General features: G+C 58.0%; 1 protein-coding gene across 2 annotated transcripts; it reads left to right on the forward strand.

Annotated features, from left to right (window-relative positions):
* Positions 1-4906: 4906 nt before the first annotated feature.
* Positions 4907-27386, forward strand: ERN2 (endoplasmic reticulum to nucleus signaling 2). 2 transcript variants are annotated; one of them, XM_066383406.1, is made up of 22 exons: positions 4907-5071; positions 7683-7788; positions 8140-8173; positions 8429-8501; positions 15139-15211; positions 15319-15426; positions 15754-15855; positions 16573-16837; positions 18011-18089; positions 18178-18325; positions 18442-18563; positions 19972-20127; positions 20379-20547; positions 21950-22034; positions 22217-22406; positions 22499-22598; positions 23294-23493; positions 25936-26083; positions 26181-26308; positions 26811-26934; positions 27013-27080; positions 27172-27386. In XM_066383406.1, exons 1-22 carry the CDS (start codon positions 4988-4990, stop codon positions 27382-27384), a joined length of 2775 nt encoding a protein of 924 aa, XP_066239503.1. In that variant the 5' UTR covers positions 4907-4987; the 3' UTR covers positions 27385-27386. The 2 variants fall into 2 exon arrangements, with proteins under 2 accessions (XP_066239503.1, XP_066239504.1); XM_066383407.1 differs by having other exon boundaries at positions 20382-20547.
* The last annotated feature ends 393 nt before the right edge of the window (positions 27387-27779 follow it).

Consider the following 27779-nt stretch of genomic DNA (forward strand, 5'->3'; position numbering starts at 1 on the left):
AGCACTGAATCTGAGCTCAAGGGGGTCCCCAGTGGAGGTCTGAGAACACAAGTTTTCCCGGGGAGATACAGGGACCCAGTTTGGGCAGAGCCACCCCAGCTGGGGCCTCGACCTCAGACCTTAAGTGTGGTGTCTGCCCGCGAGCTGGCTGCCTTGTGGCTGTGAGAACCGCTTCTGGCCAGTCCTAAAGGGCCCGCCGCTGCAGTGGCCCCTTTACCTGGACGAGGTGACCCTTTGGGAAAGCACACCGAGGGAAGAAGAGAGGAAAGGAAGTGTAACACAGAGGTTAGGGCCACACTCAGGAGTCCGCAGAGCGAGGATGGACTCTGCCGCTTCCCTGACCTCACTGGTAAAAAACAAACTTGCAGATTTTGTTAACTTGGGCGAATTCCTGAACCTCTGTGAAACTCACTTGGCTCATCTGCAGAACGGGAGCAGTAAAACCTTCCTTGCGAGTTAGTTAGTTAGTAGGTTGAGTAAGATCATGTATGTGACTCAAGGAGAGGGTCGTGCACATTTTTTCAGGATGGACACTTTTAGACTCCGAGGACGAAGGGAAGACCCTCGCTCTGTGAAGGCCCCCGGTGGTGGGCTGGACATCGTGCCCCGAACTGGCAGGGCGTGGGGGCGTGGGGATGACCACTGCTCCGCACGGCATTCAGAGTTATTCCATTTTGGTGAGGACTTACACACACTGTATACACAACTCCTTTTACGTACATGGGATGGATCCATAGTTTTTTTTGCACAGATTTTTATTTTTAATCTCTCTGCCTGACCTGTGGTACTACAGGGGATTATGAAACATCAAGCTGGAGTGCTGAGGTCGCCAGTTTGAAGCTCCAAGCTGCCCGGTCAAGGCGCAGACAAGAAGCAACTACTGCCCTGGCCGGTTGGCTCAGTGGTAGAGTGTCAACCCGGCATGTGGAAGTCCCAGGTTCGATTCCCAGCCAGGGCACACAGGATAAGCACCCATCTGCTTCCCTACCTTCCCACTCTCCTTTCTCTGTCTCTCTCTTCCTCTCCTGCAGCCAAGGCTCCATTGGAGCAAAGTTGGCCCCGGGCACTGAAGACAACTCCATGGCCTCTGCCTCAGGCTCTAGAATGGCTCCAGTTACAACAGAGCAACGCCCCAGATGGGCAGAGCATCGCCCCCTGGTGGGCATGCCGGGTGGATCCCGGTCCGGCACATGAGGGAGTCTGTCTCTCTGCCTCCCTGCTTCTCACTTCAGAAAAATACAAAAATAACCCCAAACCCCAAAAAGAAGCAACTACTACTATGGGTTGGTGCTTCCCACTCCCCCCCTACCCTCTCCTCTCTCTAAAATCAATAAATAACATTTAAAATAAATAAATAAATACTAAATCTTTTCTTCTTTTGTGTTGGCTGCACTCCTCCATTAGAATAGCATGTCCCCTCCAGCCTACCACAAAACCCGCGTCACCAAATCGACCTAGGGACGTCTGTGTTTTTATCCATGCTCCTGTGAAAGAATTTGTACAGCTATCTATACACGCACACATGGCATGACAAATATGGTCCCTATAGTAACCATCGCCCATAAGTAATTTTTTTACTTAAAAAGTTAAATTTAATGGGGGTGACATTGATCACGAAGAGGACATCGGTTTCAGGTGGACATCTCTATAGCACTTGAACTGTTGACTGTGTTGAGTGCCCATCACCCAAAGTCAAATCGTTTTTCATCACCATATATCTGTCCCTTTTTACTCCCCTTCCCCTTTCCCTTCTCCCCCTGGGAACCACTTCACTTTGTCCATGAGTCTCAGTTTTATATCCCACCTATGTGTGAAATCATACAGTTCATAGCTTTTTCTGATTGGCGTATTTCACTGAGTATAATGTTCTCAAGGTCCATCCGTGTTGTCGTAAATGGCAATATGTCATCATTTCTCGTGTCTGAGTAGAATTCCATGGTATCTACGTACCACCTCTTCTTTATGGAATCCTTTATCGAGGAACACATTGGTTTTTCTCATGTCTTGGCCACTGTGAATAATGCTGCAATAAACATGGGAGTGCATGTGACTTTGCATACCAATGTTTTCGGGGTTTTTTGGTAGATACCCAGTAGAGGGATTGCTGGATCATATGGTAGTTCTGTTCTTAACTTTTTTTTTTTAATTTATTCATTTTAGAGAGGAGAGGGAGAGACAGAGAGGAGAGACAGAGAGAGAGAAGGGGGGGGAGGAGCTGGAAGCATCAACTCCCATATGTGCCTTGACCAGGCAAGCCCAGGGTTTCGAACCGGCGACCTCAGCATTTCCAGGTTGATGCTTTATCCACTGCGCCACCACAGGTCAGGCCCTGTTCTTAACTTTTTGAGGAACAACCATACTGTCTTCCATAATGGTTGTACTAATTTGCATTCCCACCAGCAGTGAATGAGGGTTCCTTTTTCTCCACAGCCTCTCCACACTAGGCAGATCTAAATGGTGGGCGCACCAGGCACGGGCCCTGGGCCCCCACTTCTGAAAGGCCCCACAAAACGCCAAATTTACACTTTTTTCTAATGACACCAAGTTTGGTTTCATATGTGCAATTTTAACATTAATAGTACATAATATTTTTTATTTATTTAAAAATATGGTTAACATGTATTTTTATTTTCCATCTCTCTCTTTTTTTTAAGGGGCCCAATATTTTCATCTGCGCCCGGGGCCTCAACCGACCTCCATCCGCCTCTGTCTCTCCAACACTTGTTATGTGACCCATCTTGTTGATAACAGCCTGTCTGACAGGTGTGAGGTGGTATCTCCTTGTAGTTTTGGGTTGTATTTCTCTAACAGCTAGTGAATTTGAGCATCTCTTCATACATCTGTTGGCCACTTGTGTGTCTTCTTGGGAGATGTGTCAGTTCAAGTCTTCTCTCCATTTTTTAATTGAATTGTTTGTGTGTTGCTGAGCTTTGTGAGTTCTTTATATATTTTGGGTATTAACCCTTATTGAAACTGTTGTTTATAAATATCTCCCATTTTTTTGGCTTCCTTTTTGTTTTGTTGTCGTTTTCTCTTGCTGTGCAGAAGTTTTTTAGTCTGATGTAGTCCCATTCATTTATTTTTGCCTTTACTTCCCTTGTCTTTGGGGTCAAATTCACAAAATGTTCTCTACAGCTAAGATTCAAAAGTTTAATACCTATGTTTGTTTTTTGAGTTTTTTTGTTTTTGTTTTTTACAGGGACAGAGGGGGGGGGATAGATAGGGACAGACAGACAGGAAATGGAGAGAGATGAGAAGCATCAATCATCAGTTTTTCATTGTAACACCTTAGTTGTTCATTGATTGCTTTCTCATATGTGCCTTGACCGTGGGGCTACAACAGACTGAGTAACCCCTTGCTCGAGCCAGTGACCTTGGGTCCAAGCTGGTGAGCCTTTTGCTCAAACCAGATGAGCCTGCGCTCAAGCTGGCGACCTCAGGGTCTCAAACCTGGGTCCTTCCGCATCCCAGTCCGACACTCCATCCACTGCACCACTGCCTGGCCAGGCAGTACCTATGTTTTCTTCCACCTATTGTAGTGGACACTGTTGCCAATGGCCTCATGTCCCCTTTAGAGAGCGAGACACCCTGCCCCCAGAGGCTGAGCACAGTGACTAAGGGCTCAAACCTACCCCCTCCTGCAGAAATTTTCCTCAGCCAATGGGAGCTGCTTTGGGGGAGATAGCAGACAGACCCCTGGGAGAGGCCAGCAGTCAGGTGCCGACAGACCAGCGACCCCAAAGGCTGGCCTCTGGGATAGCCCTGTGCACCCAGGCTAACGTCTGACTCCAGCTGAGGCCCACCCTTGTCTGGTTCCTTCCTCGGCTCTATCCCACAGCCCTCAGACCCCCAGCCCACCCTCAGCACCACCACCTGGGCTCTGTCTCCAGGAAACCCAGCTTACAACGATCATGTAGTTCAGGTGGTCAGTGGGGAGGTCCGAGCTGGGTGGGTAAGGACCAGGGAGGGGCTGGAAGTCTGGCTCAGGGACTGAGGGATGGAAGTGTCAGTCAGGTCGGGAAACAGGCGGAGGGAGGGTGCAAGGGCGGGAGCTCCAGCAGGAAAGGGATGCTGGAGGCAAAGCAGTCAGAGCGCGCTGAGGCCCAGAGCATAGGCGGGCATGGGGAGGGGGCGCACACGGGGGATCAGGTCACCCCGGAGGGGGAGTCACCCATCGGAGAGACTGGCTGTCTGTCGGGTGTCCACTGCAGACACCAGTGACGATGGCAGGATTTCGGGTTGGAGATGAACTCTACGATTCAGCTAGCAAAGCGTTTGGTGACGGTGGGGTGTGATGAGGGGGACCACGGACGACAGAGAGAGAGAGAGGGCGGAAAGAAGGTGGCAGAGCCAGGCTTTATCCTCCTCCAACCGGCAAGAAGTTTACCCAGGACGAAGGAGAAAGGCGGCGGACAAACTGGAAAGCTGATTGGACCCCAGCAGACCCGCCCTGAGCCGAGGGGGTGAGGTCCGCCTGCAGCCAGCACTGTCCCCGCCTGTAGCCAGGCGTCCCCGGGGGGCTGCGTCGTCCGGCACCTAACGCACAGCATCTGCACGTCCTGCGAAGGCGGGGACCTTCTCCCTCTTGCTCACCAGGCTGGTAAAATAAATCAATATTTATTGAATGAATGATTGAATCCATTCATCTTCTACATCTCATCATCTCAGCCTTGAGATTAGTTAGACACCTGGCCTGACCTCCGGCCCCGGGTAACTCTGGGAAGATTACACGAGCTAATGTTCGGTGGATACTATTCGATACAGTAGTTGCCAGGTGGCAAACGCCCCGGGGAAAGCTCGGAGCTGTCCCTTGCGGGGTGGCTGGGGGATGCTGCTGTCGTGAGATGGGGAGGGCGGGAGAAAGCGCCCCCGCCTCTGCGCAGCCGACCGGCCCAGCCTGGGGCGGAGTCTCCTCCGGGCTAGACGGGGCCGTGCTATCGCCCGGAGGCACCCAGGGACCCGGCCAGCCCTGCCGCTGCCCTCGGCCATGACGAGCGTGGCCCGTGGGTCGGGTGGGTGGCCGCCGCTCTGGCTCCTGGTGGCCGCCCGACTGGGGACGCTGGCGCCGCAGGTGAGAAGCGGGCGGACGCGCTGTCTCCAAGGTCAGGTCCGCGCCCGGCGCGCAGCGGGGCCGCAGGGCCGCCTTCTCTCCCTCGGGCCCGGGTGGCCTACCCCCGTCTCCCCTGGCGAGGGCAAAACTCTCTGCTTTGGGGAGCTGCCCGGTGCTCCCACAAACCCTTAGCCAGAGAGGCGTGCCCGCGTGGAGAGGCGCAGGGACCCTGCTCTCCGCCCGCCTGCAGCCTGGGTGCGATGGAGGGAACCCCCCACCCCCGGGGAAGGGGGTGGCTTTACTGCGGGGCCTCATACAGCTTCGGGGACCCCAGATGCCTTGGAAAATGTGGCCAACTTAAGGGTCCTCTGAAAAATGCGCCCACACTGCCCAGTTTGACGGACGAATACAGAAGGTTCCCAATGTGGCTCCCTCATCCACGATGGGACCCTAGGTTGAGAACCACTGAATACATCAGCCGGAGGTGGGTGTGGGCTGCGAGCGGGAGAGTCCAGCGTCTCAGAAACGCAGCGAGAAGGCAGAGACGCCCTGCAAGGCGCCCGGGTCAGGGGGATGGAGTCCCCGGCGGGCGCGGAGCTGTCTGGCGGGAGCCCCCAGGTCACCTCACGCAATCGCAGCAGAGCTGGGCACCCGCATGCCCAGCGTTCAGCTCCGGGGTGCACCCCACGGCTGCCAAAGAGGAATAAGAACGTGAGCCCGAATGTAGCGAGACCTGGTGTTTCCAGAAAAAAAAAAAAAAAAAACAAATCAGAAACCCAGATTGGAAGTAAAAATTTTTCAATATTTCAACTGGCAGTTCATTAAAAGCAAATTTTGACTGGAGCCGGGGCGGGAGCGGACACACTGTGATGTACAGGGCACCTGAAACCCCGGTGATGGTAATTAGGTTAGCTCGTGTCACCCCAATACATTCCATTTAAAACAAGAAAAGAGGGAACTGAGACCGGCGGGCGCACACGACCCGCGGGGAGCCCTCACCCCACCCCCGGCCTCTGCGTGCTCCCCACGGGTCGTGTGCGCCCGCCGGTCGCCAACGGGGCGGGAAGCCCGGGAGGCCGGGAGGCAGTTTCCTGCTTCTCCAGGCTCGGAGGTGGCTCAGCCCCAAGCCCGAGGGTCCCGGAGCAGGATGTGGCCTTGGCAGGGGCGCGGCGGGGCCACCCGGATGTTGGGGCTCCTGCTGGGAGCTCGGCCTCACCCTGTTTGCTCAAGGAGGGGCCGGGGCAGGTGAGGTAGCCAGCAGGGGCCCGGGGGAAGGACAGCGCCAGGCCTGGTTCAGGGGGTGGTGGAGCCGGGCACCTGAAGCAGCCCAGCCGGTGTGGGAAGGCAGGCGGGGGAGGGGGGCGTCCTTCCGAGGGGGGGGGCGGACAGCACTCCCCTCCCCCCCAGGAGCACTTACCTCCATCTCTCCCAAGCTCCAGGGGCCCTTCTTTTGCTCTGACACTTGTTTCCTTAATCCATTTCTCCTACGGCTCACGTCTTTACCTCTGGGACTTTCTAAATAAACTTTTTTGGTTACAGTTTGAAGAGAGAGAGAGAGAGAGAGAGAGAGAGGCAGACAGTGTGGTAAAGGAGAAAGAGACCAAGGGCTAGAACAGGGGTCCCCAAACTATGGCCCGCAGGCCACATGCGGCCCCCTGAGGCCATTTATCCGCCCCCGCCGCACTTCCAGAAGGGGCACCTCTTTCATTGGTGGTCAGTGAGAGCACATTGACCATCTCATTATCCAAAAGCAGGCCCATAGTTCCCATTGAAATACTGGTCAGTTTGTTGATTTAAATTTACTTGTTCTTTATTTTAAATACTGTATTTGTTCCCGTTGTTTTTTTTTTTTTTACTTTAAAATATGTGCAGTGTGCATAGGAATTTGTTCATAGTTTTTTTTATAGTCCGGCCCTCCCATGGTCTGAGGGACAGTGAACTGGCCCCCTGTGTAAAAAGTTTGGGGACCCCTGGGCTAGAGTCTCAGAGATGGTGGATCAAGCCTGGGTCAGCCACGTGTTAGTTACCTGCGTGGTCGATGGCCTTCCCTTCCTGAGCCTGTCCCCCTCGCCTGCTCACAGGTGAGACCCTTAGCATGGGGCTCCTAGGGAGGTTGTACGGGCCAGCGTCCGTGACTTTTTTTTTTTTTTTTTTTTTTTTTTTATTTATTTATTCATTTTAGAGAGGATAGGGAGAGAGAGAGAGAGAGAGAGAGAGAGAGAGAAGGGGGGAGGAGCTGGAAGCATCAACTCCCATATGTGCCTTGACCAGGCAAGCCCAGGGTTTTGAACCGGCGACCTCAGCATTTCCAGGTCGACGCTTTATCCACTGCGCCACCACAGGTCAGGCCGTGACTTTTTTTAATAAAGGCCTTCAGTCTTCTTTGGGAAACCGGAAGGAATTGGGCAGGGAGAGGGGCGGGACTTTGGACACGGCCGCCCCAGAGCTGGGAGGCTTTGGCTCCGCTGTGTCCATCTCTGGGGTGAAGGAGGTCGATGGGCAGGGCGGACAGCTTCCCCAATCATCCTTCCTTCTTTGCCTCCAGAGGGCCAGGGACTCACAGCCAACCCTGCCTGGGGCAAGGACCGGTCATCCGGTCCCACGTGTCTGGTGACTTTGTGACCCTCTGCAGGTCCAGACCCTCGGGCCGGAGAGCCTCCTGCTCGTGTCCACCCTGGATGGAAGTCTGCATGCACTAAGCAAGCAGACAGGGGACTTGAGGTGGACACTGAAGGACGGTGAGCCAGGGGCGGTCACTCCTTCCTCCTCGGGCCCCGAGTTAGAGTGGTATCCCTGTGACGCAGAAGATAAGACCACGCGGTCTGGAATCCCACAAGGCCCTGTCTGCAGGCAGCTGTGCCGCTTTGAGAAAGTCACTTTACCTCTCTGGACATCAGTGTCCTCGCCTGTAAAATGAAGCGGAGGGTAATGACCTTCCCTAACAGAGTTCTCCGGAAGATTACAATACACACGGGTCAGACGCTTGGGTTGGGGTCTGGCACACAGGAGGCACCCAGTGTCCGGGAGTTAAGCTTGTCTGTGAGGAATGTGGAGGGGATGACTCATGCTCTGTGTCCCTGTCCCTGCAGATCCTATCATCCAAGGGCCAATGTACGTCACAGAGTAAGTGACCCTGTGGCCTTTGGGGGGGGCATCTGAAAGATGGGGGAGCCATAGTGTCCCGAGGGAGTTAGAAGGGGGGCAGAGGTGGGGGTGCATGATGGATGTAAGGTTGGGGAACTGGGCGGAGTGTCCCTGGTGCGTCCTGCAAGGGGGGGGCCCTACCAGCTAGGAAGTAGAAGGGAAGGGCACCTTTGTGAAACCGAGGGGGGGTGGCATGCTTCCAACCCCCCTCCCCTGTTCCTCTCTGCTCTACAGAACGGCCTTCCTCTCAGACCCAGCCGACGGCAGCCTGTACGTCCTGGGGACCCAGCAACCACAGGGACTTATGGTGTGTTTCCTGGGGGTGGAGAGGGCTGGGGCTCCTGCTGGGCGAGCCCCGAGGGGGCAGGGGCGGGAGCACGGTCAGGGGCGAGCGTCCTGCGGAGGCTGAGTCAGGGAGCGGGGTGCTGAGTCAGGGCGCGGGGTGCTGAGTCAGGGCGCAGGGTGCTGAGTCAGGGCGCGGGGTGCTGAGTCAGGGCGCGGGGTGCTGAGTCAGGGCGCGGGGTGCCTCGTGGGAAGGCTCTCCGGGGGGACCTGGAGGAAGGGGGTGCTGGCAGTGTCTCCGGCTGTGTCAGCAAAGCAGCTGACAAGGGGGCTTTTCCGGGACTCTGAGTGTTCCAGGGAGGAACCCGTGTATCGCTTCGCTTTTGCTGAATAACAAACGGTCCTGCAGTCGTGGCTTAAAACCCAAGCAACAGACTTCACTCCTAACTTGGTGGGATGGCAGTTTAGGTGGGGTGGTCTTCGTTGAGCTTGCTCAAACACATATGGTCAGCTGTCGGTCAGCTAGACGACTCCTTTTTTGAAAATTGGTCAGTGTGCCCACCGGCTGGCTTTGGACAGAGGCCGTCTGGTGACGTGTGTCCCCTCCTCCAGGGTGCAGGCCTGGCCTTGTCCCCACGGTTCCCACAAGGGAGCTAAGAGCAGCGTGAGGGTGCGGCCCACACACTGGTGCTTCCGGGCGAGGGAGAAGCGTCACGTGGCCAAGCGCAGAGGCAGAGTGTGGAGCAGAGTGTGGCCGGCTTTCCCGGCCTCCACTGCAGGACGGTGATGGGGCCGGTCTGGCGTGGCTCACAGGGGGTGGGGTGGAAGACGCCTTGTCAGAATTCTGACTCTGCCAAGCAGCCTGCCAGAAAGGCCTCGAGTCTGGGGCTTAGAAGCTGAAATGGTAACAATTGTGATTTGCGAGTCAGGCGAGGTCTCAGTGGCAAGGGGCTGGCACACTCAAACAGCCACAGTTGAGGGGGGTTGTTAGAAGGATTGTCTACAAAGTGGGGGGGGAGGCAGAGCGCACTTTCCTGTGGCCCGTAGCTCAGGGAGGGCGCGCAGAGGGCCACCTGCCAGGAGCGGAAGCCTTTGGGGGAGGGACAAAGCCAGGCCACCGTGGTGACCTTGTGGAACAGATCCAGGAATACTCGCCCCATCTCACACCGAAAGCCAGAGCACGGGGCGCCCACTGCTGCCATTCAAACATGTGTGTCTGGGGGAGGGGAGGGGTGGGAGTGGGTCTCCAGTTGCGTCAGGGAGGGCCATTGGTGGGGCTTTAGCGTGTCACGTGTGGTGTCGGTCACCCACCCCCCACTTTCCCGTGTCTGTGATAGAGCACAGCCGAGCCTCCGTGATCCGGGCCGTCTCCCTCCTCCAGCCTCATCTCTTATCTACACGCGTGCACACGCATGCACACGGAGGGGTGCTCTCAGGGTGGAGGGGTGCTCTCAGGGTAGAGGGGTGCTCTCAGGATGGAGAGGTGCTCTCAGGATGGAGGGGTGCTCTCAGGGTGGAGAGGTGCTCTCAGGATGGAGGGGTGCTCTCAGGGAGGAGAGGTGCTCTCAGGATGGAGGGGTGCTCTCAGGGTGGAGGGGTCTCTCAGGATGGAGGGGTGCTCTCAGGATGGAGGGGTGCTCTCAGGATGGAGAGGTGCTCTCAGGATGGAGGGGTGCTCTCAGGGTGGAGAGGTGCTCTCAGGATGGAGGGGTGCTCTCAGGGTGGAGAGGTGCTCTCAGGATGGAGGGGTGCTCTCAGGGTGGAGGGGTGCTCTCAGGGAGGAGGGGTGCTCTCAGGATGGAGGGGTGCTCTCAGGGTGGAGGGGTGCTCTCAGGGAGGAGGGGTGCTCTCAGGATGGAGAGGTGCTCTCAGGATGGAGGGGTGCTCTCAGGGTGGAGAGGTGCTCTCAGGTTGGAGGGGTGCTCTCAGGGTGGAGGGGTGCTCTCAGGGAGGAGGGGTGCTCTCAGGGTGGAGGGGTGCTCTCAGGTTGGAGGGGTGCCCTCAGGGTGGAGGGGTGCTCTCAGGGAGGAGGGGTGCTCTCAGGGTGGAGAGGTGCTCTCAGGTTGGAGGGGTGCTCTCAGGTTGGAGGGGTGCCCTCAGGGTGGAGGGGTGCTCTCAGGGAGGAGGGGTGCTCTCAGGGAGGAGGGGTGCTCTCAGGGTGGAGGGGTGCTCTCAGGGAGGAGGGGTGCTCTCAGGGTGGAGGGGTGCTCTCAGGGAGGAGGGGTGCTCTCAGGATGGAGGGGTGCTCTCAGGATGGAGGGGTGCTCTCAGGTTGGAGGGGTGCTCTCAGGGTGGAGGGGTGCTCTCAGGGAGGAGGGGTGCTCTCAGGGAGGAGGGGTGCTCTCAGGATGGAGGGGTGCTCTCAGGATGGAGGGGTGCTCTCAGGTTGGAGGGGTGCTCTCAGGGTGGAGGGGTGCTCTCAGGGAGGAGGGGTGCTCTCAGGGTGGAGGGGTGCTCTCAGGGAGGAGGGGTGCTCTCAGGATGGAGAGGTGCTCTCAGGATGGAGGGGTGCTCTCAGGGTGGAGGGGTCTCTCAGGATGGAGGGGTGCTCTCAGGGAGGAGGGGTGCTCTCAGGATGGAGAGGTGCTCTCAGGATGGAGAGGTGCTCTCAGGATGGAGGGGTGCTCTCAGGGTGGAGAGGTGCTCTCAGGTTGGAGGGGTGCTCTCAGGGTGGAGGGGTGCTCTCAGGGAGGAGGGGTGCTCTCAGGGTGGAGGGGTGCTCTCAGGTTGGAGGGGTGCCCTCAGGGTGGAGGGGTGCTCTCAGGGAGGAGGGGTGCTCTCAGGGTGGAGAGGTGCTCTCAGGTTGGAGGGGTGCTCTCAGGGTGGAGGGGTGCTCTCAGGGAGGAGGGGTGCTCTCAGGGTGGAGGGGTGCTCTCAGGGAGGAGGGGTGCTCTCAGGATGGAGGGGTGCTCTCAGGGTGGAGGGGTGCTCTCAGGTTGGAGGGGTGCTCTCAGGGAGGAGGGGTGCTCTCAGGATGGAGGGGTGCTCTCAGGGAGGTGGGGTGCTATCAGGGTGGTGGGGTGCTCTCAGGGTGGAGGGGTGCTCTCAGGGAGGTGGGGTGCTCTCAGGATGGAGGGGTGCTCTCAGGGAGGTGGGGTGCTATCAGGGTGGTGGGGTGCTCTCAGGGTGGAGGGGTGCTCTCAGGGCGGAAGGGTGCTCTCAGGATGGAGGGGTGCTCTCAGGGTGGAGGGGTGCTCTCAGGGTGAAGGGGTGCTCTCAGGATGGAGGGGTGCTCTCAGGGTGGAGGGGTGCTCTCAGGGAGGTGGGGTGCTCTCAGGGTGGAGGGGTGCTCTCAGGATGGAGGGGTGCTCTCAGGGAGGAGGGGTGCTCTCAGGATGGAGGGGTGCTCTCAGGGTGAAGGGGTGCTCTCAGGATGGAGGGGTGCTCTCAGGGAGGAGGGGTGCTCTCAGGATGGAGGGGTGCTCTCAGGGTGGAGGGGTGCTCTCAGGGAGGTGGGGTGCTCTCAGGGTGGAGGGGTGCTCTCAGGGAGGTGGGGTGCTATCAGGGAGGTGGGGTGCTCTCAGGGAGGTGGGGTGCTCTCAGGATGGAGGGGTGCTCTCAGGGAGGTGGGGTGCTCTCAGGGAGGTGGGGTGCTATCAGGGTGGTGGGGTGCTCTCAGGGTGGAGGGGTGCTCTCAGGGTGGAGGGGTGTTCTCAGGGAGGTGGGGTGCTATCAGGGTAGTGGGGTGCTCTCAGGGTGGAGGGGTGCTCTCAGGGCGGAGGGGTGCTCTCAGGATGGAGGGGTGCTCTCAGGGTGGAGGGGTGCTCTCAGGGAGGAGGGGTGCCCTCAGGATGGAGGGGTGCTCTCAGGGTGGAGGGGTGCTCCCAGGGTGGAGGGGTGCTCCCAGGGCGGAGGGGTGCTCTCAGGGCGGAGGGGGGTGCTCTCAGGGCGGAGGGGTGCTCTCAGGGCGGAGGGGTGCTCTCAGGGTGGAGGGGTGCTCTCAGGGCGGAGGGGTGCTCTCAGGATGACGGGGTGCTCTCAGGGTGGAGGGGTGCTCCCAGGGTGGAGGGGTGCTCTCTGGGCGGAGGGGTGCTCTCAGGGCGGAGGGGTGCTCCCAGGGCAGAGGGGTGCTCTCAGGGTGGAGGGGTGCTCTCAGGATGGAGGGTTGCTCTCAGGGAGGAGGGGTGCTCTCAGGGCAGAGGAGTGCTGTCAGGGTGGAGGGGGGGTGCTCTCAGGGTGGAGGGGTGCTTTCAGGGCGGAGGGGTGCTCTCAGGATGACGGGGTGCTCTCAGGGTGGAGGGGTGCTCTCTGGGCAGAGGGGTGCTCTGCACATCCTCCCATTCTGGAGACTTCGTTTCAACCTGAGCTTCTCAGTCACCAGAGCAGAAGCAGAGGGGACTCCCACGGGGTCTTCCACTGTCCTCTGAGAAGTGACTTGTCTCTCTCCCCTCCCACCCCTCCCGCCGGCTCCAGCAAGCCTCCAAGCTCTGCCCACCTGAGGAGGAAAGAAGTGTGATCCCCACCCCCTCCCCCCAGAAGCGGGAAGAACCACAGCCGTTGGGAGATGGGCTTCCCATCCCCATGTCTCCCCTGCTCACCCCCCACGTCCCACCGAAAATTCCCAGCTCCGCCCAGCCCTGAGCTGGCCGCCAGCTGCCCGCACTTCCGGCCACTCCTCCCCTCTCTCACCCCTGCTGGTGCCGTGGCCCCCTGTCTGGTCCTCACAGGGTGGAGTGGGTAGCCCGCCACCTCTGCCACCGCACCGCTGGCCTCTGCACCAGCTGCCCCCTGCCCAGCGCACTGTTCCTTCCTGCGCCCCCGTGTCCTGCTCTCTCGCTCACCAGGTCAGCCTCCGTAGACTGGCATCTCAGATGGCTCTCCAGCCGGGTTCCCTGGGTTACCACCACCTGGCATAAAGACAGACGTGTTTTTTCGTTCTCTCTCTCTCCCACACACACGCCAGGCATGTAACTTGGCAGAAAGGGACCTTGCTGGTGTTGGTTACTACTAGGTCCTGGCACCTGGCATTAAAAGGTTATTGAATGAATGAATGAATGAATGAACTTCCTCCAGCCGCTCCTCAGTCCCCAATATCTACGACAGCTGCCACTCGGTTTCCTTCAGGAGCTCCAGCCACACCAACTCCAGGGTTCCGGTCACATGTGCCCGGGAGGCCCCAGCTCTCTTTCCCTCAGAACTCTGGGATACTGTCTGGCAACAGCTCTCTATGTGGAGTTCGGGAATTTTTCTGTGTGTATGTAACTCTTTGATTTTGATAGAATTTCCAATATGAGGAAAAAATATGAGAATAGTACAGATAGCCTGACCAGGTGGTGGCGCAGTGGATAGAGCGTCAGACTGGGATGCGGAGGACCCAGGTTCAAGACCCCGAGGTCGCCAGGTTAAGTGTGGGCTCATCTGGTTCAAGCAAAGCTCACCAGCTTGGACCCAAGGTTGCTGGCTTGAGCAAGGGGTTACTCGGTCTGCTGAAGGCCCGCGGTCAAGGCACATATGAGAAAGCAATCAATGAACAACTAAGGTGTCGCAACAAAAAACTGATGATTGATGCTTCTCATCTCTCTCCATTCCTGTCTGTCTGTCCCTATCTATCCCACTCTCTGACTCTCTCTCTGTCTCTGTAAAAAAAATAAAGAATAGTACAAATAAATTATTTCTTCCTTCTACCTAGATTCATCCATTTTTAATATCTTATCACATTGCTTTATTCTTTGCTTTAGGAAGATGATCGATATATAGACTATTAAGAATATTTGCCCTGGCTCTGGCTGGTTGGCTCACTGGTAGAGTGTCAGCCTGGCATATGGAAGTCCCAGGTTCAATTCCCAGTCAGGGCACACAAAAGAAGCACCCATCTGCTTCTCTACCTCTCCTCGTCCTTTTCTCTATCTCTTTCTCTCCTGCAGCCATGGCTCAATTGAATTGAGCGCATTGGCCCTGGGTGCTGAGGATGGCTCTGTGGAGCCTCAGCCTCAGGCACTAAAAATAGCTCAGTGGCAAGCATGGCCCCAGATGGGCAGAGTATTGATCCCAGATGGGGGTTGTTAGGTGAATCCCAGTCAGGGTGCATGTGGGACTCTGTCTCTATCTCCTCTCCTCTCCTCTTCTCTCACTTGGAATATAGCTCAGGTGGTTAGAACATCATCCCAAAGCACAGAAGTTGCTGGTTTGATTCCAGGTCAGGGCACGTACAGAAACAGATCAATGTTCCTGACTTTCTCCCCTTCTCCTTCCTTTCTCTCTAAAAATCAATGAAATAAACATTTTTTAAAAAAGAATATTTATACAATGTCTTTTTCCGACCCATATTGAAAAGCGAGTTGCAGACATTGTACCCTTTATCCCCAGAGTGTCACTGTGTATCTCTAAGAACAAGGGCTTTTTCATGCATAGCCTGAGTTTGAATTATTAAAGTCAGGAAATTTAACAACCATGCAAGAGTATTATCTAATTCACAGGCCGTGTTAGTTTTGTTACATGTCTTATTGGTGTCTTTTATTGTTTCCTAGTCTAAGATCCAAGCCAGAGGGGTGTCATGTCTCGGGGTGTCCTAAAACCTGGGACAATTCCCCAGTGTTTCCAAGGCACGGCCAGGCACCTTGGCCTCCCTGGGAAATGGAAGTGAGAGCGGTTGTGCCTAATGAACAGGCTGGACAGGTTTTTCTGTTCCTCCTCCCTGGAACCTCTCCCTTTGTCCTCCTCAGAAACTGCCGTTCACCATCCCCGAGCTGGTCCACGCCTCTCCCTGTCGCAGCTCCGATGGCGTATTCTACACAGGTAAGCGTCCCTCCGGCAGCGGGGACAGGGACCGAGGTCCTGACAGGTCAGCTGGGCACAGGATGGACAGGCCATCTTGAGGGCTGACAGGCTTCCCACCTCCACAGGCCAAAAGCAGGATGCCTGGTTCGTGGTGGACCCTGAGTCGGGGAAGACACAGAGGGCCGTGACCATCGACGGCCCCTCTGCCTCCCACCTCTACATCGGTCGCACGCGTGAGTCGGGCCCCAGCTGCTCCCCAAGCTCTGGGCTGTCCCCTCTTCTGCTCTGCCCAGGCCTGGGCAGTTGCTATCCACATTGAATTGGGCCAGTGTGTCGATTTGTCGGTCAACAGACATTTCACTGAGCACTGAACGGAGAGCTGGGGATATAGAGCAGGAACCAAGCGAGACCTGGTTTTCTGCTCTTGTGATGCTCATAGGCTCTACCCCAGGCCGGGGGCTCAGAACACCTCCACCCCCACAAAGTGATGCCCGTTGAGGTGGGGATGGGAGGAGCATTCCGTGGGCATGCCTGGTGACCTTGCTTCCGGCCATCCTCAGAGTACACGGTCACCATGCATGACCCCCGGGCCCCCGGCCTGCACTGGAATGCCACCTACCGCTGCTACTCAGCACCCCCCATGGACAGCTCCCCTGGAAAATGTGAGTGCCACCTTCCTCGGTCCTCAGTCCTGGAGCAACGTCCCCAGCTCAGGGACCCCTGAGTGGCACCCAGGACCACGCTCCACCACATTTTGACCCATTTGACCTCAGGGACCCCACATACTGAATGATACACACTTGATGGATGACCCTAAATGACCCCCTCAACACCCAGCGTGACCCTCCGATACGCCCTCACATCCTCACTCCAAGTGAGCGCAGCCAGGTCACCCTGGGAAAACCCCTGCATCCCGGCTGGCCCCAAGCCACCCACCCATCCTGAGCAGTCCCTACATGTCCTAAACTGACCGTCTATGTTAAATGACCCCTGGCAGGTGACCCTAAGTGACCTTTCCCCAGATAACCCTGACCACCCCCTTGATATTATGACTGTCTTACCAGACTTCCTGAGTGACCTCACAGGGCCCCCCTGGGTGACTCCTGGTACCCTGACTCCACCACTTTGCATGAGAGATGATGATGGCAGAGGGGACCCTCCCTGACCCCCTATGTCCTACTGAGCTCCCAGTTGAGTCCAACGGATCAAAGTGCACCAGTGAACTTCGACGGACCCTCTTATACCCTGCAGCCCACCGGGAGCTCTCCCTTGACCCCCACACACCTGTGTGGCCCCCTGGACAGCCCCCCCATGCTCTTCAGCCCCTCCCATCAGAGCTCCCTGACCACACCTCCCCAGCCATCTTTCTTGGTTGGCAGACACGAGCTACCTGGCCTCCTGTGGGATGGGCTTGCTGCTCACTGTGGACCCAGGGAGCGGGGCAGTGCTGTGGACACAGGACCTGGGTGTGCCCGTGACGGGCATCTACACCTGGCACCAGGACAGCCTGCGGCAGCTCCCCCACCTCACGCTGGCTCGGGACACCCTGCACTTCCTTGCCCTCCGCTGGGGCCACATCCGCCTGCCTGCCTCAGGCCCCCGGGACACGGCCACCCACTTCTCTGTCCTGGATATCCAGCTGCTGTGAGTGCCCAGGTCTGGGAGCTGGGGAGGACACTCTGGAAGTTGTAGCCTGGGCCCACTAGGTAGGCGTGATGTCTGCCCATGACATACCAGCGCAGTTGAACCAGGGGTCAGCATATTCCAAGCTGGTTTTTTCCACCAGCCAGTTTGTAACCAGTGTCCTGCACCACCCCCTTGCATGCTCTGCTCCAGAGCCCCTTGGTAGCTCCACTGTTCAGCCTCTGACAGGGTGAATCCAGCCTCGGGGAGCCTCAGGTGCCCACGCCACTGCCACTGTTGGCACCGGTTCTGCTTGGTAGGGATTGCACCTTATTGGTTGCTAAAGGCTACCCCTGTGTTACAGCACCAAAACCCTCAGAGTCTCCATCTTGGGGAGCCAAGAGGTAGGCTGGGACAATCAGGTGTTATCCACTCATTCAGCAAACATTAACTGAGCATTTACTATGGACCAGTCACTTGTGAGGCTCTTCCCAGAGTGTAGTAATACAGCTGGTGTCCCTACCTACAGACACCTCAGGACCTTGTAGAGGAGACAGGTGTGTAGGGCCCGATAAAGGGTGAGATAAGAGAAGAACGGGTTTGCTATAGGAATGTCGAGGAAGAGGACCTAACTTGAGACCGGTGGCAGGAGGCAGCCGTGAAACGCGTCCTGGAGGAAGGGACATCTAAATGAAAACTTCGAGAATAAATAGGAAATGAGAGAGGAAGAGAGAGTACTACAAAACAGCAAACATGTATTATTTGTCAAGATTCTGTGGGTCAGCTGGATGGCTTTCTAGTCTGGGTGGTGGTCTTAGTTAATAGGGGCAGTCAGTTGGCTTGGCTGAGCCTGGGTGATCTCAGATGGTCTTACTCACCTGAGTCATAGTGAACGGGCTACTTAGCCTAGAGGGTGTCAGGGAAGGGCCTTCGTGCCCCCGCAGGCTAGCCTGGGTTTCCTCCCATGGTGGTGCTCTGAAGGTTTCAAAGAACAATACAAGATGACAATCCCCATGGCACAAACACTTCTCAAGCTTCCCCTTGTATCGCATTTGCTATTGTCTCGTTGTTCCAAGCAGGTCACATAGCCAAGCCCAGAACTGATATGGAAGGGGACAAGAACATGGATACAGCGGTAACTGAAACCACCCATCACCGTTATCCGTCCTCCTCCCCTTTCCTCTCCCCTACTAGGATGACGCTGTACGTAGGGAAGGACGAAGCTGGCTTCTACGTTTCCAAAGCACTGGTTCACACAGGGGTGGCCCTAGTGGTGAGAAGGGGTCTTCTGAAGGGCTGGAAAGGGGGTAGGGAGCAGGAGAACCTCCCCCACATTCACGACTCTCTGTCTTCTGCCATAGCCTCGCGGACTGACCCTGGCTTCCACGGATGGCCCCACCACAAATGAGGTGACACTCCAAGTCTCAGGAGAGCGAGAGGGCTCACCTAGCACAGCTGTCAGATACCCCTTAGGCAGTGTGGCCCTCCCGGGCCAGTGGCTGCTCATTGGTGAGATCCCCTAGCTCAAATCTGGAATAGATGCATATGAAGGACCTTTGATCCTGGCTTCTGAGCTGGAAGGCTAAAGCCACCTTCAGCCCACGGACTTTGTTCCTGCCCCTTAGGACACCACGAGCCACCTCCAGTCTTGCACACCACCATGCTGAGAGCCCCGCCCTCCCCAGGGAGTGGAGATGCTGAAGCCAGACCCTCCAAGAGCAGGCAGGTCCCAGCCCTCTTATTGGAGGTCAGTGCTAACGGGGCAGAGGGCCTGCGGGGAGACCTGGCAGGTGGGTGGGCAGCCATTGGACATTTTTTGCAGGCTTCTAGGAATAATGTTTAAGAGGGGCCAATTGATGTCACACATTTTCCCAGAAGAAAAGGTTTTTTGTTTGTTTGTTTGTTTTTTTGCTGTTAGAAGTGCCAAAAAGATATTAGTCATCTAAATTATGAAACGTGGGTCATGGTTTTCTTTACTCTTCTTCAGTGTAAAAGTTACTTAATGTCTGCCCCAACCGGTGGTGGCAAAGTGGGTAGAGCATCAACCTGAAATGCTGAGGTCCCACGTTCAAAACCCCATGGTCGCCAGCTTGAGTATGGGATCATCAACATGATCCCAAGGTCACTGGCTTGAAGCCCAGGTTGCTGGCTTGAAGCCCAAGGTCACTGGCTGAGTCAAAGGTCACTGGCTCAGCTGGAGGGCACCTCCCCCTCGGTGAAGGTACATATGAGAAGCAATCAATGAACAATGGAAGTGCCACAACTACAAGTTGATGCTTCTCATCTCTCTCCCTTTCTGTCTTTCTCTCCCTCTCAAAAAAAAAAAAAAATGACAAAACGTTTACCACGTGAGAAAAGGAAAAACAGAAACACTATAAAAGCATGCTCTCTTGGGAGAGAATTGATTAAAAATCACTAGGAGTTCAAGGTTAGAAGGAACGGCCAAGACCTGGAACAATAGATCTCACACGTGGTTGCTCACTAGAGTCACCTGGATGCCTACTCCAGCCCCAGTGAATTCGGAGTCTCTGGAGGTGGATTTATGCACTTTTGGTGATGTCCCAAAAGTATCTGTATTTTGTTTGTTTGTTTGCTTGTCTAGCGACACTGCAGGAGAGCCTACTCATCAACTAGGTCTAGAAAACGCAATGTCCTGGAGCATCATGATGCTTCAGCAGCACAGAGAGCGTCCTGTCCCCTCCATACAGACCCCCACCCACTGCCCTATCAGCACCACGGAGAGCGCCCTGCTCCTTTCATACAGACCCCCACTCACTGCCCTATCAGCACCACGGAGAGCGCCCTGCCCCCTCCATACAGACCCCCACCCACTGCCCTATCAGCACCACGGAGAGCGCCCTGTCCCCTCCATACAGACCCCCACCCACTTCCCTATCAGCACCACGGAGAGCGCCCTGTCCCCTCCATACAGACCCCCACCCACTGCCCTATCAGCACCACGGAGAGCGCCCTGTCCCCTCCACACAGACCCCCACCCACTGCCCTTTCAGCACCACGGAGAGCGCCCTGTCCCCTCCACACAGACCCCCACCCACTGCCCCTTAAGCTAAGCCCAACCCTGTGAACCGCGTGATGAAGGCTTAGGGGTTTTCCAGCGAGAGAGGTACTAAGAGTGACAGTCCCTTTGTCCCCAGCTTCTGAGCCTGAGTCGGGAGGAACCTTGGGACCTGGAGCTGAACTCCGAAGAGAAAACCCCAGACTGGCATCCAGGACTGGGACCCCAAGATCTGCTGGTGGCCACCCTCACTGCAGTCCTCCTGGGAGGCTGCATTCTCCTCTTGATGAGGCAGGTAAGCCCACCATCCCCGACCCCAGGACAGTCTTAGGGTACCCTCAGGAGAACTCCCCAAGACCACTCAGCTGCTGTCTCTCTCACCCAGCTCCGATTCGGCGCCCTCCCTCCCTCCCAGCAGCTCCATGAGCCGCTGTGACTGCGCTCTGTATGTTTGCGGTCCGGTGCAGGCCGCCTTGAGCACTGCTGCTGGGCCCACCGTGGGCCCACCCGGCCAGAGCCGAGCCCACAAAGGCCTTTCTGTTTCAGCAGCAGCAGCAGCAACTGGCAGAGAAGCAGCAGCAGCCCCCCCTGGCACCTGCAGGGCCCCTTCCCCTCTCAGAGGATGCTCCCCCCCGGCTCTCAGGGACCACCCCACAGGACCACAGGAGGCTGTGCAGCCTCTCTGAGCAAACCCAGCCGCTTGAAGACCCAGAAGGTGAGCTCGAGTGAACAGGAAAGGACATTGTCAGGGACAGAGAAAAGAGAAAAGCTGGTTTAGCTGCAGAGTCAGTTAGAAGCCACTCGTGGGGTAGTTGCAGCACTTCCGTTGTTCTTTTTTTTTTTTTTTTTTTTCCTGGAGTTGGAAATGGGGAGGCAGTCAGACAGACTCCCGCATGTGCCCAACCAGGATCCACCCGGCATGCCCACCAGGGGGCGACGCTCTGCCCATCTGGGGCGTTGCTCTGCTGCCACCAGAGCCATTCTAGCACCTGAGGCGGAGGCCATGGAGCCATCCTCAGAGCCTGGGCCAACTTTGCTCCAATGGAGCCTCGGCTGTGGGAGGGGAAGAGAGAGACAGAGAGGAAGGAGAGGGGGAGGGGTGGAGAAGCAGATGGGCGCTTCTCCTGTGTGCCCTGGACAGGAATCGAACCCGGGACTCCTGCACGCCAGGCTGACGCTCTACCACTGAGCCAACTGGCCAGGGACTCCGTTGTTCTTTGATTGCTTCTCCTATGGGCCGTGACCGGGGGGCTCCAGCTGAGCCAGCGAACCCCTTGCTCAAGCCAGCATCCTTGATCCCACGTTCAAGCTGGTGAGCCTGCACCCAGGATGGCAACTTAAGGGTTTCAAACCTGGGCCCTCAGTGTCCCAGGTTGATGCTCTATCCACTGTGCCACCACTGGTCAGGCAGCCCTTGGTTGTTATTATTATTATTATTAAACTATTATTTCACTTCCCTTGTTTAAAGTACTGAAAAACTCTTCACTGTGGCATTGTCCCGACCTGTAGGCAAAGTCTAGAGAGGACCTGCAGCTGTTAGGTGACGTGATGATGGGGTCACAGAGGGAGCTGTGCGAACACAGAGGAGGGGCAGTAACTCAGACGGGGGGGGGGGGGGAGACAGGAAGTGTTCTCACAATGATGGCCGAGCTCTGATCCCAAGGATAGGAGGGAATTACCCGAACGAGCTGGGGGTAGCGGAGCAGGAGTATCTGGGTAGCATCAACAATACCAGCAACGGTTCAGAGGTGACAGAAAGCAAGGTGCACACGCTGGAAGCCGAAAGGAGGACTGCAAACTCACGGCCACGTGTGGGCCAGCTGGCTAAAGTGACGGAGCAGAGCTGCCGTGCAGGAGAGAGAGAACAGGGCATGGTGGGGACTGTGGCAAACGGGAGAGTAGGTGCCCCGTTGAAACTGCCTCACCGATGAGAAAACCGAGGTCACAGCAGTTAAGTAACTTGCCCACGGAGACACACAGAGTAAGTGGCGGCCCCAGGCATTGGGCCCAGGCACACACAGAGTAAGTGGCGGCCCCAGGCATTGGACCTGGGCAGTCTGAAGAGAGAGAAAGGCAGGGCGGGTTCAGACTGGGACCCCACCTTCCTCTCCTCGCAGCTGAGCAGCTCACTGTGGTGGGGAAGATCTCCTTTAACCCCAAGGATGTGCTGGGCCGCGGAGCAGGTGGGACTTTCGTTTTCCGGTGAGTGGCAGCCAGCAGCCAGGCTGGAGACAGCCCTTCCCGCCACTGGCCCTTAGAGAGCTATTCTTTGAAGAGTCCCCACGGTGGGTGCAGGCTGGTGCCTCTCTTACTGCTCCTATCTTTTTCCTTTATCTGCCTTCTCTGAACTGCCATCCCCCCCACCCCACCCCTGTACCTACCAGGGGACAGTTTGAGGGGCGGGCAGTGGCTGTCAAGCGACTCCTTCGTGAATGCTTTAGCCTGGTCCAGCGGGAGGTCCAGCTGCTGCAGGAGTCGGACCGGCACCCCAATGTGCTCCGCTACTTCTGCACCGAGCGGGGACCCCAGTTCCACTACATTGCCCTGGAGCTCTGCCCTGCCTCCTTGCAGGAGGTGAGTGAGGCTGAGGTGCAGGCGGGAGCAGGAGGATGGTGGCCGGGAGGTCCTGGGGTGCCGAGTGACCATTGCCCCTCCCTGCTCCTCAGTACGTGGAAAACCCGGAGCTGGACCGCTGGGGCCTGGAGCCCGAGACGGTGCTGCAGCACCTTATGTCCGGCCTGGCCCACCTGCACTCCCTGCACATAGGTACCCGCCCCCTCCGCTCCCCCGTGCCCGCCCCCTCCGCTCCCCACGCCCCCCCCCCCCCCGCTCCCCCGTACTCGCCCCCTCCCGCTCCCCCCCCCGCCCCCCCCCTGCTCCCCTGTACCCGCCCCCACGCCCCCCCGTACCCGCCCCCTCCGCTCCCCGGTACCCGCCCCCTCCGCTCCCCACGCCCCCTCCCGCCCCCCCGTACCCGCCCCCTCCGCTCCCCACGCCCCCTCCCGCCCCCCGTACCCGCCCCCTCCGCTCCCCACGCCCCCCCCCGCTCCCCCGTACCCGCCCCCTCCGCTCCCCACGCCCCCTCCCGCCCCCCCTTACCCGCCCCCTCCCCGCTCCCCACGCCCCCTCCTGCTCCCCCCCGCCCCCCCCCGCTCCCCCGTACCCGCCCCCTCCGCTCCCCACGCCCCCCCCGCTCCCCCGTACCCGCCCCCTCCGCCCCCCATGCCCCCCCCCGCTCCCCTGTACCCGCCCCCTCCCGCCCCCCCCCCCGCTCCCCCGTACCCGCCCCCTCCCGCTCCCCCCCCCCCCCGCTCCCCTGTACCCGCCCCCTCCCGCTCCCCCCCCGCCCCCCCCCGCTCCCCCCCCCGCCCCCCCCTGTACCCGCCCCCTCCGCTCCCCACGCCCCCTCCGCCCTGGCTGCCCTCCCCTCCCCACCGCACCTCTGGCCTCTGCTCTCACAGTGCACCGGGACCTGAAACCAGCCAACGTGCTCATCACAGAGCCTGACAACCGGGGCCGGGGCCGGGCAGTCCTCTCCGACTTCGGCCTCTGCAAGAAGCTGGCAGCCGGCCGCCACAGCTTCAGCCTGCGCTCCGGTGTGCCCGGCACGGAGGGCTGGATGGCGCCTGAGCTCCTCCAGCTCCTGGCCCCGGACAGCCCTGTGAGTCCTCCCCCACGGCTCTGGCCCAGCCTCCACAGCACTGCGGTGTGCACGGGAACCCGCGTTTTCATCTGTAGAGTGGGACAGTTTGTCCTTTCTTACCCAAAGCATGGCTGTCGGTCACCCAGGGACTATGTCACCACCCCGGGGGGCACCGACCGGATAGTGTCTAGAAGTATTTTTGCTAAATCACACTTTGTGGGTGGGTGTAGGGGGGGTTTGTAACTGGCATCTAGTGGGTAGAGACCACGGATGCTGCTAAGTATCCTATGACCACCCCCACCCATGAACAAAAAAACCCCCACAAAACTCTCAGGCCCAAAGTGTCCGTAGTGCCACAGTGAAGAAACCCTGAGCTGAGGAATTAATTGGTTTTGACTCTCCGCTGTGCTGCAAGGTCACGGGGGAACTTAGGAAAAGAAAGGTCAGCTGCCCGGGTTCCACTTCCAGTGGTTACAACCCAGTGAGCAGGGGCAAGGCCCCCGGGGGGGGGGGAGAGGCTGTCACATGCAGCCAGGGTGGGAACCACTGGGGTGCAGGGGGTGGTTGGGGAGCATCAGCTGAGCTAATACAGTTGAAGCACAGAGCGGTGTCTGGCTGGAGAGAGAGACACTTGATCATAGAGTATTGCACCGTTCGTGTGTGTGTGTGTGTGTGTGTGTGGAAGTTGTCATCATGGGCACAAAAGGACAGTCACCAAGCAGAAGCCCCCCACCCCTGAAGTCGAGGGAAAGCTAGAGGTGGTCACCTGAAGGCCCAAGGACCAAGAGGAACTGTTGGGAGCCTGTACCGGTTCTTTTGTTTTTTGAACTATGGGCCAGTATTTTTTTTTTTTTTCATTTTTCTGAAGCTGGAAACAGGGAGAGACAGTCAGACAGACTCCCGCATGCGCCCGACCGGGATCCACCCGGCACGCCCACCATGGGGCGACGCTCTGCCCACCAGGGGGGCAATGCTCTGCCCATCCTGGGCATCGCCATGTTGCGACCAGAGCCACTCCAGCGCCTGAGGCAGAGGCCACAGAGCCATCCCCAGTGCCCGGGCCATCTTTGCTCCAATGGAGCCTTGGCTGCGGGTGGGGAAGAGAGAGACAGAGAGGAAAGCACGGCGGAGGGGTGGAGAAGCAAATGGGCGCTTCTCCTGTGTGCCCTGGCCGGGAATCGAACCCGGGTCCTCCGCACGCTAGGCCGTGGGCCAGTATTTTAACTTTGGGGAGATTGCACACATCTGCACGGTATCTGGATTTCTGCATCTGTGCTCCCTGTGCCTCCCCATGACTGACGATTCTGTGGGTGCCAGCCTGTACTTCTTAACCCCTTCACCTCTCCCACCCATCCCACCCCCTCCCACGGGGCTGCCGTCAAAGTGTTCTGTTTCTGTTCTGCTTGTTCCTTTATTTTGTCTTTTAGATTCAATTGTTGATAGACATGTATTTATTGCCATTTTTGTTGTTTATATATATTTTTTGCTTCTTAAGGAAGACCCTTTAACATTTCACATCATACTGGTTGGGTGGTGATGAACTCCTTTAGCTTTTCCTTGTCTTGTCTTGCCTGGGAAGCTCTTTATCTGTCCTTCGATTCTCAGTGACAGCTTGGCTGGGTAGAGTCATCTCGGTAGGGGGTCCTTGCTTTTCACCACATTGAATATTTCCTGCCCCTCCCTCCTGGGCTGCAGAGTTTCTGTTGAGAAGTCAGCTGACAACTAACTGCTTTTCTCTTGCTGCTTTTAGGATTCTCTTTGCCTTTAACCTTTTGCATTTTAATTAAGATGTGTCTTGGTGTGGGCCTCTTTGGGTTCATCTTGTTTGGGACTCTCTGTACTTCTTGGATTTGTATGTTTATTTCCTTCACCAGGGTAGAGAAATTTTCTGTCATTATATTTATTATTTTTTTTCTCGAGATTTTTTCCTACTCTTTCATTTGGGACGTGTTTCTTTGTCTGTGCATTTTGGCTGCTTTCCTGTTTGTTTCTACGGAGGGGGTAGAGCTGCTACATCTCCCAGACTTGGTGGAGTGACCTTGTGTAGCTGGTGTCCCGTAGGGCCCAGTGGGGCAGCCTCCCCAGTCACCCGAGCTGAATGCTCCAGGAGTGACCTTGTGTAGCTGGTGTCCCGTAGGGCCCAGTGGGGCAGCCTCCCCAGTCACCCGAGCTGAATGCTCCAGGAGTGACCTTGTGTAGCTGGTGTCCTGCAGGGCCCAGTGGGGCAGCCCCCCCAGTCACCCGAGCCGGTGCTCCAGGTGCACCGGTACGGGCAGAGATTTTGGATGAAAATCATGCCCCCCCCCCATGGGGCAGGGGGAAGGGATCTAGAGCCCAGGAGATGCCCCTCAGGAAGCATCCCGTGTCACGCTCTGCACCACACTCCCGGCGGGAGCACGGAGCCAGGCCGGCTTCCCGGAAAGAGAGACAGCCTCCTCACCCCCCTCTCCTCTGGCCCAGACCAGCGCAGTGGACATCTTCTCCGCAGGCTGCCTGTTCTACTATGTGCTGTCCGGGGGCAGCCACCCCTTTGGAGAGAGCCTCTACCGCCAGGCAAACATCCTCGCCGGGGCTGCCTGTCTGGCTCACCTGGAGGAAGAGGCCCACGGTGAGGGGGCCCTGGCCTGGCAAAGAGGGAGGAAGCAGGCAGGGCGCAAGGCTGGGGGGGGGGGGGGGGCTCTGACACCATCTCCTTCCCCCTACAGACAAGGTGGTCGCCCGGAGCCTGGTGGAAGCCATGCTGAGCCCGCAGCCGCAGGCGCGCCCGTCTGTTCACCAGGTGCTGGCTCATCCCTTCTTCTGGAGCAGGGCCAAGCAGCTCCAGTTCCTGCAGGTCAGGGGGCGTCCTGGGAGTGGGCTCAGCAAAGTCCCAAGTTTGCATCCGAGGGAAACAGAGGGGAGGCCGGGTCGGGTGGGGAGGAGAGGGGTTGTTTACCTGCCCCGGGCGCCCAGCTCCTTGTTGAAGCCAAGATGGCGCCCACGCAAGGAGACGGCGCCATTCTGCTGCTGCAGCCCCTCCCCACCTTTCTAGCCCCGGCTGTCCCTTGTTGGGGTACACCCTGTTCCTTTCTAGCCCCGGCTGTCCCTTGTTGGGGTGCACCCTGTCCCTTTCAGCCCCGGTTGTCCCTCGTGATTATACCTGGGCCCAGATGGCCCATTCCAACCTGTGCGACCTTGATTACGGGACGCAGTGCCACTGAGCTGCAGTCTGCCCGTCGGTACCATGGCGGACGCCAACGCCCAGGGTTGGTGAAGGCCTGGTGGGATAGCATATGGCTCCCAGGCTCACGGCCTCTGAAACCGGTCATAGGCTCAGGCGCTCTGTGGGGTCCTAGGACGTTAGCGACTGGCTGGAGAAGGAGTGTGACCAGGGGCCCCTGGTGACAGCGCTGGAGGCTGGAGGCTCCGTCGTGGTCCGCGGAGACTGGCGCAGACACATCTCAGTGCCCCTGCAGACAGGTAAGGGGCCAGAGGCCGGGGACCCGGGAGGCCACGGGAGCAGGGGCACAGCTTTGCCAAGGACCTCTCTGCCCACAGACCTGAGACGGTTCCGTTCGTATAAGGGCACCTCCGTGCGAGACCTACTCCGTGCTATGAGGAACAAGGTGCGTGCTCAGGCCTCGGGGGTCGGGGGCGGCTCTTGAGAGACCTGGTTGCAGCTGAGCCAGCGCCCTGCTCTCACCCCCCTCCCCACAGAAACACCACTACAGGGAACTCCCGGGTGAGGTCCAGCGGGCGCTAGGCCGCGTCCCCGACGGCTTTGTCCAGTACTTCACAGACCGCTTCCCACGGCTGCTGCTACACACGCACCGCGCCATGCAGAGCTGCGCCCCGGAGAGCCTCTTCTGGCCCTACTACCCTCCGGGCGCGGGGGCCGAGGAGCCGTGCCCCGGGGCTGCTGGGAGCTGAGGCCAGCCGGCAAGGGGCCGGCCCGAACCTCAGACAGACACCAGCCGAGGCCCCGCAGGCCAGGGACAGACCCCGGAGCCCAGGCGCCGGGCTCCCCTCGGAGTACAAGAGGCGGAAGAAGATTCTCATGTGTTTAATGTGTATAAAGGCAACAGAAGGGCCGTCCTGAATCCAACAGCAATATTCTGAACATATTATGACGGGGCTAAGGGTGGGGAGGGGGCCACAGAACCCACACCCGAGCGTGTACAAAAATAACTTAGAGCAGCCCCCACCCTCGGTGGCTCCCCCCACAGCCCCCAGGGCAGGGGGAGCGCAGTATAAAAACCAGCACCTTGGGAGCTAAGAAGACGGAGCCACGGTGCTGGCAGGGGTGCTGGGGGCACCAGTCCAGG

This window comes from Saccopteryx leptura, chromosome 4 (assembly GCF_036850995.1).
Source record: "Saccopteryx leptura isolate mSacLep1 chromosome 4, mSacLep1_pri_phased_curated, whole genome shotgun sequence".
In the NCBI taxonomy this organism is placed as follows: domain Eukaryota; kingdom Metazoa; phylum Chordata; class Mammalia; order Chiroptera; family Emballonuridae; genus Saccopteryx; species Saccopteryx leptura.

Coding starts and splice junctions, on each gene's coding strand:
- ERN2 (XM_066383406.1), top strand. CDS start 4,988: ATGACGAGCGTGGCCCGTGGGTCGGGTGGGTGGCCGCCGCTCTGGCTC. Junction 5,072..7,682: donor TGGGGACGCTGGCGCCGCAG/GTGAGAAGCGGG, acceptor GACCCTCTGCAG/GTCCAGACCCTCGGGCCGGA. Junction 20,548..21,949: donor GCCGCTTGAAGACCCAGAAG/GTGAGCTCGAGT, acceptor CTCTCCTCGCAG/CTGAGCAGCTCACTGTGGTG.